This window comes from Sinocyclocheilus grahami, unplaced genomic scaffold (genome assembly GCF_001515645.1).
Source record: "Sinocyclocheilus grahami isolate Dianchi unplaced genomic scaffold, SAMN03320097.WGS_v1.1 scaffold35.1, whole genome shotgun sequence".
Lineage (NCBI taxonomy): Eukaryota > Metazoa > Chordata > Actinopteri > Cypriniformes > Cyprinidae > Sinocyclocheilus > Sinocyclocheilus grahami.
This window is the reverse complement of record NW_015505214.1, coordinates 437,220-448,524: the sequence shown is the minus strand read 5'-3', so window position 1 is coordinate 448,524 and position 11,305 is coordinate 437,220. Positions and strand designations below refer to the sequence as shown.

At 35.1% G+C, this 11,305-nt stretch overlaps 1 protein-coding gene across 1 annotated transcript in view; it reads left to right on the top strand.

Annotated features, from left to right (window-relative positions):
* The window catches only part of usp24 (ubiquitin specific peptidase 24), a 77,949-nt gene that overhangs the window by 16,455 nt on the left and 50,189 nt on the right, over positions 1-11,305 (top strand). The window contains exons 2-11 of the mRNA XM_016267027.1: positions 567-735; positions 828-895; positions 1,036-1,179; positions 3,059-3,181; positions 4,511-4,546; positions 4,667-4,732; positions 7,520-7,585; positions 8,217-8,291; positions 8,716-8,874; positions 8,965-9,079. Of these exons, the coding sequence (XP_016122513.1) occupies positions 567-735; positions 828-895; positions 1,036-1,179; positions 3,059-3,181; positions 4,511-4,546; positions 4,667-4,732; positions 7,520-7,585; positions 8,217-8,291; positions 8,716-8,874; positions 8,965-9,079 (1,021 nt within the window). The remainder of the gene's footprint in view (positions 1-566; positions 736-827; positions 896-1,035; positions 1,180-3,058; positions 3,182-4,510; positions 4,547-4,666; positions 4,733-7,519; positions 7,586-8,216; positions 8,292-8,715; positions 8,875-8,964; positions 9,080-11,305) is intronic.

Genomic DNA, 11,305 nt, shown 5'->3' with positions numbered 1-11,305 from the left:
TATATATATATATATATATATATATATATATATATATATATATATATATATACATACATACATATATGCACACACACATATACATATATATATATTGTTTAACTCAAATGTCACACATAATGAAAAATATATAATATATGTATGACAGTAAACATACTTTTTCAAAAGATTTATATTTCAAATAAATACTGTTCTTTTGAACTTTCTATTAATCAATGAATCCTGAAAAACTGTGTTCAACATTGATAATACTTAGAAATGATTCTTAAACATCGAATCAGCATATTAGAATGATTTCTGAAGAGTCATGTGACACTGTAGACTGGAGTAATGATGCAGAAGATTCAGCTTTGCATCACAGGAATAAATTAGATTTTTAAATATTCAAACAGTATACAGTTATTTTAAATTAATAATATTTCAGAATATTACTTATATTTTGACTGTATTTTTTATCATAAATAATGAATGCAGCCTTGCTGAACTTAGAGACCCCGGAAACCATGAAAAACAGTATTTGCAGATCTTCATGTTGTGATACATCTATCTTTTTCTGTCTCTTATAGAGGACTAATGATGAGAACGGGAACTGTTCTGGGAACAGTATGGAGTTTCCCACCACTAATCTGTATGAGCTGGAGAGCAGAGTGTTCACTGATCACTGGTCCATCCCGTACAAGAGAGAGGAGTCACTCGGCAAGTGCCTCATCGCCTCCACCTGCCTGGCCAGACTGGGTGAGTTCTGATTCTGTTTTTTTATGTACATGATTTAATGTGTGCACTCTAGAAGGAAACGTCACATCTGACATTTATTTTCTTCTCTGTAGGCCTGGCTGATGCAGATGAGAACTGTAAGAGGTTCATTGACCGCTGCATGCCTGAAGCCTTCAAAAAGGTTTGTGTGTGTGTGTGTGTGTTTGGATAAGCAGGCATGTAAACGCATAAGCTCTACACGCTATCAGGTGTTTGTGATAAATTGTTAGAAACGGTGAGATGTGGTATGATTAATAACTTGGGTGTTAAATGGTGTTGTAGTTGCTGACGTCCAGTGCGGTACACAAGTGGGGAACAGAGATTCATGAGGGCATCTACAACATGCTGATGCTGCTGGTGGATCTGGTCGCAGAGAGAGTCAAACAGGATCCGATACCCATTGGCCTCATGGGAATTCTCACTATGGTACACATGCCCTTTTGCTATTATACTAGTAATTGTGGTTGGCTACTACAAAACACCAGACTAAGAATGGATGATACAACAAAAAAAAGAAAATGTATATATATATTTTTGGCAATATTCCTTATGTGTTTGCCCTTCTATCTTTATGATATTAACATTTACATTTTTACCAGAAATTAACATTTTTAGCTAGGGATGTAACGATTAACCGTGAGCCGGTTGAAAATCGATTTAAATATGTGATGATTCAAATCGGTTGAGATGCTAAACAAGTCGCGATTCAATTAGGGGTAGGAGTTTATATGAATGTATGTCTGAGGGGAACTTACGGTCTTTCGATGGTATTTTTTCTTTTCCTCTTGCCTCTGTATAATGCATATACATTTCATAAGTGCAGCGCTGCTTTGTTTACAGCGGAAGCCAAGGAAATGCTTTAAGCGCCACCTGCTGGCACAAAGTGAATCTACGTCTCATTCAGCTCGTCTGCTGTTTCGGTTTCATGCAGATATTTTTTATGCATAGTTTCAGAAAACTGAAGTCAAACCATTCTGTTTTTTCTTCAAATTTCAAAATTATACAATGTAATTTAGATTAAAAACTGCTCATGTTGCATGTATGCAGCATCTTTGTTTGGATCATGATTAAAATGCAGTGGTTGCCTCTAATTTTAAATGGAAAGAGCACAGACAAAGCCTAAGTTTGTTTATATGAAGAGATTTATTTTATGTGTGTTACTTATTTGATTTGGGGCTTGTTTTAAAATTTCAATTTAGTTTTATTTACATTTACATTTACATTATATTGAAATTTTGTTATTTAGCAAACATTTTTATCCAAAGCGACTAATAAATGAGGACAATAGAAGCAATCAAAACCAACAAAAGAGCAATAATTTACAAGTGCTATATTAGTATATTATTTTAGTGTTATATTTCAATTTCACAAAGAAACGTACAGTATTTTGTCCAAGCAATAATAAAAGGACACATTTAATGTATAATTTGTCTTAAATCTCATTTTGTTAAAAAAAATTGTGAATCGAATCGTGAAATCAAAATCGTAAGTCGAATTGTGAGTTGAGTGAATCGTTACATCCCTATTTTTAGCAAATTAACATTTTAACCAAACAGTTATTGTGGCCAAGTAAAGCCATAAACTTTAATGTGAGAAGTAAAATACACCAAAAAAAAGTATAGTATCTAAAATAGTTCTAGATAAATTATTTTAGTAAAAATACAATTCCACCAAATAGCTATATTTAATGAAATTTTTCAATAAAATATTTCATTCAATTTATATGAAGCAAGTAATAATTTTTTTCATAAAATAATATATGCATATATGCATACATGACATATTTATTTTTAACACAATACATAAATTTTTTTATGTATACTATACGATATTTACCTCTATGTATATATATACTTATATATTAAGGATAAAATTAAAAAAACACATTAAAGGGATCGTTCATCTACAAATTATGTCATTTACTCACCCTTAAGTTGTTCCAAACCTGTATGAGTTTCATTATTCTGAAAACTGTTAACACAAAAGAAGATATTTTGAAAAGTGTTGGGGAACAAACAGTTGCCGGTAGCCATTGACTTCCATAGTATGGAGGGAAAACAATACTATAAAAGTCAACAGGGACCAAGAACTGTTTGGTTACCAACATTCTTTGAAATATCTTCTTTTGTGTTCAACAGAAGGAAGAAACTATACAGGTTTGGAACAGCGTGGCTGGAACGATCAATCTTTCGAGAGTTGCGCAATTTTTTATCACCAACAAATTAATTGCAAATATATTGTGAATATGGACCTATGTCAGGCCGTCTTGGGCTAAACTTGTTTCCCTGTACTGTTTTATTGACAGGCTTTTAACCCTGATAACGAGTATCACTTTAAGAATCGTATGAAGGCCTGTCAGAGGAACTGGGCAGAAGTGTTTGGAGAGGACAGCATGTTCGCTGTTTCTCCCAGCTCCAGCTACCAGAAGGTACTGCAAATGTACATGTGTGGGTGCGTACATGTGCTTTTGGCTTGACAGTTGACTTGACAGTCCTCGCTCTCAGAAAAAGTGGTTTTGTAGATTCCAGCACTCTTGTTTTCAGCAAATAGTGGCACAGCGTTACCACCTGCAACCCCCCCCCACCCCGTGCCTTTGCACATGTGTCCACATTTAAAGGAACACTGCGTAATATCATAGCGCCTGCTGCACCCATGGTACGGCAGCAAAGTTCCTTGATTATTACGCTGGAATGAGAGTATAGTTCCTAGCCATATCGGCCTAGAAAATCGCAACTTTTCATTTTCCGTCGGTCTTAGTACACGATGTAACTACAGAAGAGTCAAGTTTTAAATAGGAAAAATATTGAAACTCTTTGGTCATTTTTGAGCGAGATGCTAACGGTCTAATCAGATTCAATGATCTATGCTAAGCTACAGCTAAAAGTGCTACCGCCAGACCCGGAGATCGGCTGAATGGATTTGAAAACGGTAAAACTCAACTGTTTAACTCAAAAATAGTGGAGTGTTCCTTTAATGAGAGGATAGTGAATGAATGAGTCAGGCAGTTTGATTAAGAAATGTTTGATGCCAACAACAATGCCTGTTAGTGTATATGAATATAGTGTGTATATATATAAGAAACTTGTTAAAGGGGTCAAATGACACAATTTCATGTTTCCTTTCTCTTTGGAGTGTTACAAGCTGTTCGTGCATAAATAAGATACGTATAGTCGCAAATATTAAAGTCTCAAACCCAAAGAGATATTCTTTCTAAAAGTTAAGACTCAGTCACGCCTTCCTAAAACCCTTAATTCAAACGCGCCCCCACAAGTCTACGTCACTGTGCTGGAGGATTTGCATAACACTGTCCAAATGTTTACACAAAGAAAGAAGGCGTAACTATTATTCTCGCTGTAGTATTGTAGATATGTAGATATTTATCCCCTGGAATGTGAATTTTAGCAGCGGAACCCCGCCAAAAAATGTGTATTTTTAGGGTTAGGTTAGGGTTAGGGTTAGGGTTTATCCCCTGGAATCCCTAACCCCCCACCCCCTCCCCCCGGAACACGATTTTTAACTGGGGACACCCTCGAAATGCGATCGGGCTAGTTTTGAGTAGCGATTGGGCGGGTTTTCTTGTGAAAATCTGGCAACCCTTTAACTGCATAGAAATAAGGGCTCATTCATGTTTTTACACCACAATGTTTAGTATATTCTCATACGATACAATTATTTAATTTGCAAAGAAACAACTTGCATAAATGAAAAAAAAATCTACATTGCATGAAATTTATGTTCTGTGTTCTGATTGGACCAGGAACCTCACGGCTGGCTGGTAGACTTAGTGAATCGGGTAAGAACTTAAGTAACACACACTGATAGAAGGAATTATATTATATTATGTTATATTATATTAGACAAATGTATGTGGTGTTCAATGACTCGAGAATATGTTTCTGGCTTATATCTGCAGTTTGGAGAGATGGGAGGCTTCACAGCAATTCAGTGCAAGCTCAACCAGGAAGAGAGAGAGATTGGGGTAAGAATGTGCACTCTGGACGTCTTTGAATGTTACTGATGTAGAGTAGAATTGTTATTTTTATTTATGGCATATGCCCAAGGCCAATAAATATGGGAGAGTTACTGTTGATATTATTATAATCATTCTAATTATTGGCTTATCTGTGTCAGGCCAAATTTTGGTGCATCCCTTGTGAAGTGACTTGATTTTATAATTTACAATGAATGCGACAGAATTATATTCAGTTTAGAATCAAGCTGCAGAAATTACTGAGCTAAAACATTGTTTCCCGTAATTGTGATTTCTGTGTAAACACAGATGCGGCTTTTTTTATTGTAGATGTAAATCTAAACTCTGCCAATGTTCTGTTATTTTCTCAAATGATTTCTTAGCAAAATAATAACCTTATACCACACCTTAAATGCAAAAGAGATTTTGGTTGGTTGCACACTCGGTACAGGCTACAAGTTTAGCTATCTTAGATACGAGCAGGACAGGCTATCTTTGGGCTGAGAGGACCTGTAAGCATAATAATGGAATTGCAGAGAAATTAATGGATAATTCATGGATAATCCATCAGAGCAAGAGAGTGAAGTAGTGGTGTCTGGATGAAGAGAGGCAGTATGTGTGAGATGCTGAGAGAGAGAGAGCGAGTTGAACGAGGGCAGATTCTATTATAGCATGTGTGCTAAAGAGCTCAGGATGTTTATCACCATCACAGAGAGCATCCTACTCACAGCAGACAGTGAGAAAGAGACGAGAGCAGGGGGATGAGAGAGAACATGAGATGCCACATTCATATGGCTGGGGAATAAAAGAACATTCAGGCCAGTTATTAAGATATGCACGAACAGAATTGCTTTTAAACTCTATTTCTCATCAAGCCCTTTGATGTAATGTGGTTGTCTGAAAAAGAAAAAAAATTGAATTAGTGGGATAATGGGAAAAAATTCAACCACAGCTCTCAAACACCAACTAATGTTTTATAGGGTCAGACAAATGGATAGATAAACACATAGAAGGTAGAGAGAGATGGGATGATCAATAAATTGTCAAACAACCGACACAAGTTTATTGTGAGTCAGTGAATCAATTAATTAGATACACAAGTTTATCTAGATATTTTTTTTCATCTAGATAATCTAGTAAAAAAACAAAAAAATGTAATTTACTGAAATTAGTTAATTTATAAATTCTCTCTTTTTTTTGTCAAACATTTGTCATGTTTTTGTTTGGTTTGGTTTTGTGGTTTGTTTTTGTTTTGGTAAGTTTTGTTTAGTTTTTTTTTGTTTGTTTTGCTTAGATTTTTCTGTTTTGTTTTGTTTTATTGTTTGTTTGTTTTGCTTATCTTTTTTGTTTTGTTTTGTTTTTTGGCTTAGAATCTAGATAATCTAGTAAAAAAACAAAAAAATGTAATTTACTGAAATTAGTTGTGCTAAACAAATTCTCTTTTTTTTTTTGTCAAACATTTGTCATGTTTTTGTTTGGTTTGGTTTTGTGGTTTGTTTTTGTTTTGGTAAGTTTTGTTTAGTTTTTTGTTTGTTTGTTTTGCTTAGATTTTTCTGTTTTGTTTTGTTTTATTGTTTGTTTGTTTTGCTTATCTTTTTTGTTTTGTTTTGTTTTTTGGCTTAGATTTTTTTTGTTTTGGTTTAAATTTTTCTACCTTTGTTGTTGTTAATGTTTGTTTAAGAAGACCAAAAAAAAACAGAAATGTCTAATCTCCTCTAATCTCTTGTTTTGTCTAATCTCAATCTCAGAAATATCTAATCTCCTCCTCTAATCTCTTATTTTGTCTAATCTCTATCTCAGAAATGTCAAAAAAAAAAAAAAAGACAGACAGATTCTTCGAATGTTTGACGGCTTCATTATTTTTAGCAGACGAGGTGTCCGCTCCGTCTTTAGTACGAGCGTGTAAATGCTCCCCCTTGTCTTGGAGCTGTGAAGCCGCCTTGTTTTTGGTTCCGCCCGCTTTTCTTTTGAAGGTGTGCATTAGCATGATCTGGGTGCCAGGGCTGAGAGATAGAGCTGGCGACAGGGAAAAGATGCTTTGATTTAGGATGTGCATATTAATGGCCTCAACACAGGAACAGGAAGTTGGAGGTGAGCGTAGGGGGAGGAATTCTTTTCAGGGACACATACAACCTGCTTTGGCCACGTAAAGGAAACTCTGCTGGTTCATCGCCAGCTATGTTTTAATCTCAAACATAAAGGGATTTCCTGCTACAGTAACCATTTAATTTGTTGCGAGGGTAAGAGTCAATTAAAGCGAGAAAACGAGATGGATGCTGTCTCCTCTCCTCCACTGACTGGACTAATTCATTCACTCTCTCCAATGGATGAGAAGTCATTTGATGCTGAACAGAAGAGTGATTCATCAGTGCTGGCATCAATGTTGTATAAAAATCCCTGATTTTGTTTTTCACCCTTTAATCGGGTGCCTCTGTGGCGCCATTAAAGGAACAGTTTACCTAAAAATGAAAAATCTGTCATCATTTGCTCATGCTCTGACCCTCATGAAATTTTAAAGAATCTTCTCATGGCTCTTTTCCATACAATGGCAGTTGATCCACTCCCGAAAGTTAGTCATACAGGTTTGAAACAACATGATGGTGAGTAATGATGACCGAATTTTCATTTTTTTTGTCAAACTTTTCCTTTAAGAGTTTGCATACTCTTTGTTGCTGTGTCTTGTCTCCAGCTTAGAGAAACATTTAGTTTTTAGCTGGGAAAAAATGTGTATTTTTTTTATACAAGTTTGTTTTTGAGGTAACATTCATAGTAGAATGTACATGTGTGTTTCCTCAGTGTGTATCAGCTCTGGTTCAGCCGCTCGGTGTGTGTGCAGAGTACCTCAACTCCAGCCTGGTGCAGGTGAGTGTTTCCGCGGTTCATCTGTTCACGCTTTGTTACCCTGGAATACTTGATTCTGATTGGTTTGAAGTTATGTCTTCAAGTCGCTAATTAGGATGACAAGTTTATCATTTTGTATTTATTTTTGTCTAGATGAACTAGTCAAATTTAGATAAGCTAGGTGTTCAAGAAGACATAAATTTTTTAAAAACTACCCACTCACAAATATGTCTAGTCTGGTATGAGAGATAGATAGATAGATAGACAGACAGACAGATAGATTACATTATTTTCACTTTATAAATCATCAAATCAACAAATAAACATTTTGTGTCTATTTATCTACTTCTTTGGAAAGTAGCGTGTTAACATCTGCTTAACTATGGGCTCTTGATCACCCTGTCTGGGTTTACTCTGGTCTTATAACCAGCTGACAGTGCATTATTCAATACTTTCCTGTTATGTGTAGTTGAACCTTAGATATTTTGTTTATATAATCAGATGTACCTGGTAAAGGACATAGCTTTGATATGTGCTATTGACTCCTAAAGAATACATTTGAATCAATATGTTTTTAACAGTGGTTACCAGAGAAATTTCAAGGGCAATGTGACCTTCAGCTTAAAGTGGTTGGTTTTGTTGTGTTTCGTAGCCCATGCTGGACCCAGTCATCCATAAGATGATAACATATGTGCAGAACCTGGAGGAGAAAGACCTGAAAGACAAGGTAAGGCACATGCATGCATTTTGGTGAGGTAGTGTTAGAGTTGCATAACTTTAGAGCTGACATTTGTATTTAGTTTAAATGTTGAAATATATTTAATGGAAGTATTTTAAATTTTTATGTTTTAATATAAAATAGCAAACCTGTTTTTCACACATATTACAAACCATTTTGTACCCTCATAAATAAAAAAGTACATTTAGTGTTATTTTTTTTTCAGAGAGAAACCAAAAATTACATAATCCTCAGAGTGAAAATTATTTACAAAATTTAGTGTTGCTTATTTGCATAGGTTCTGCGTTTTTCATCTGGATTAAGTACCAAGATTTTAAATGATTAAAATGTCATTCTGTTTTAAATTTCTGTCATGTTTGAGAGACTTTAACTCACCCTGGTTGTTTTTATGCATGTCTCTTTCTCTCTAAAGCGTTTGGTGAGTATTCCAGAGCTCTTGTCGGCCATTAAGCTCCTCTGCATGCGTTTCCAGCGGGAGCTGGTGAACGTCGTGGATGACCTTCGGCTGGACATCCTTCTTCGAATGCTCAAGACGCCCCACTTCAGTGCCAAGATGAACTCCCTCAAAGAGGTTCAAATTCTTTTCCACATATTAGTGCTCTGGAGCTTAAAGTTCACGCCTGAGTTCTTCCCTCATGTTGACGGCTTTGTGCTCTGATAGGTCACGAAACTCATTGAGGAAAGCACAGTTTCCAAGACTGTGAAGAACGCCATCGACACAGACAGACTCCTGGACTGGCTGGTAGAAAACTCTGTACTGTCAATAGCTTTGGAAGGTAAGACAGTCCCTGATTCAGTTGAACAGTTAGTCATTTGCTTTCATATAGGTTTACCAACAGGCCATACATGGGAAATAATACAAAAAACAGAATATCTTTTATAGAGTTGCTGTTTTTGATAATGAACATAAATTTACTTCTGCATCCTAACTCAAGCTACTGTCAAATGTCCTTTCTTTTCTAAGAGACCAAAAAAGTTATATTATTAATATTGCAGCCTGCACTGCTCAACTGCGCTGAAGATATGCGTCATCAAGGTCAGGTGACACAAACCTGTTTAATGATTTGAAACAATATTACTCGATAGAACATGCAGAAGCTAAGAAATAAATTTTTCTATTAGGATATTGTCACGGTGGGAGCACATGACAGACACAGGGGGTGTGGCGACAGGCCTCGGAGAGGCTTTTATTCTAGGGATGCACGATATATCGGCCACCATATCGGTATCGGCCGATAAATGCTCATTTTTTCTGTTATCGGTATCGGCCCAATAAGAAAATTTGGCCGATATCTTAAAGCCGATAAATAATGCATTATTTCCTTCAGAGACACTTCAGATGCGTGCTGTTCGTTTGCAGCCTTTTGTGCAATTGTACGTTGTAATATTGTGTTTATTTGATGTATATCTGATTTATCTCATATAGAATGCGTTTGGTTAAGTTAAAAGAGCGCTTCAGTTTATCGGTAATAAACTAACTATGATTGGGAATGTTGTGTATATAACATTCTAATGAGAAAATTATTATAATAAAACGTTGTGCATTCTTTGGGTTTAGTTGCTGTGTTTCAGCGCGTTGTTATGGGAAGAGCGCATCCACAACAGGATCACACAGTCTGACTATAGCATGCAATAACTGCGTCATTTTGTACATATATAAGTTGTAATATTATGTTTATGTTGTATTAATATTAATCCCAGGATGCATTTCCTTGAGTTAAATAAGCTGCCAGCAAAACGCTTCAGGTTACCGTGTTCATTCAGCTCTTCAGCTTCAGCACGCACAGCTCAACGGCTGCTATTTAAAACAGTGGTATTAATTTGTTACTTTTTCAAAATCATTGATATATTATTAATAACAACAACCACTTGTATGTTTCTCTTATTATTTTCATCAACAATATGGTTTAGTAATTAAAATCATTTAATTATTGTCCGTGCAGAGGCTATTCCGTTTTATTGATCTATGGCGCATTCATTTTGATTCTTTACACGTGTAATGATGTCCAGTGACTTGTTTGCATTATTTATGCATAATTTTATTTATTTGTAAGACTTTTTTATGACTAAATTTGGTAATGGGAGAGTAAAAATATTTTTAAAACGTACACCGTTCAAACTAGGCTGCTTATGTTGAAGTGTTTGGGATGTGGCTTTTAATGATGAGACCTTTTTTGTAATCAGGCTCTCAAAAAGTATATAACAATTTGGATATAGATTTATCGGCCAACATATCGGTTATCGGCTTTCAAAAATAAAGAATAATCGGTTATCGGCCAAAATTTTCATATCGGTGCATCCCTAATAAATATAGTGCTGTCAAACAGTTAATCGCATCCAAAATAAAAGTTTTTGTTTACATAATATGTGTGTGTCCTGTGTATTTATTATGTATATATAAATACACACACATGCATGTATATATTTAAGAAAAAGATGTAATGTTTATTAGGGATGCACCGATATGAAAATTTTGGCCGATACCGATAACCGATTATTCTTTATTTTTGAAAGCCGATAACCGATATGTTGGCCGATAAATCTATATCCAAATTGTTATATACTTTTTGAGAGCCTGATTACAAAAAAGGTCTCATCATTAAAAGCCACATCCCAAACACTTCAACATAAGCAGCCTAGTTTGAACGGTGTACGTTTTAAAAATATTTTTACTCTCCCATTACCAAATTTAGTCATAAAAAAGTCTCACAAATAAATAAAATTATGTTTATGACTAAATTTGGTAATGGGAGAGTAAAATTATTTTTAAACCGTACACCGTTCAAACTAGGCTGCTTATGTTGAAGTGTTTGGGATGTGGTTTTTAATGATGATACCTTTTTTGTAATCAGGCTCTCAAAAAGTATAAAAAAATGTGGATATAGATTTATCGGCCAACATATCGGTTATCGGCTTTCAAAAATAAAGAATTATCGGTTATCGGTATCGGCCAAAATTTTCATATCGGTGCATCCCTATTTTATTCACAAATAAAAATAAAA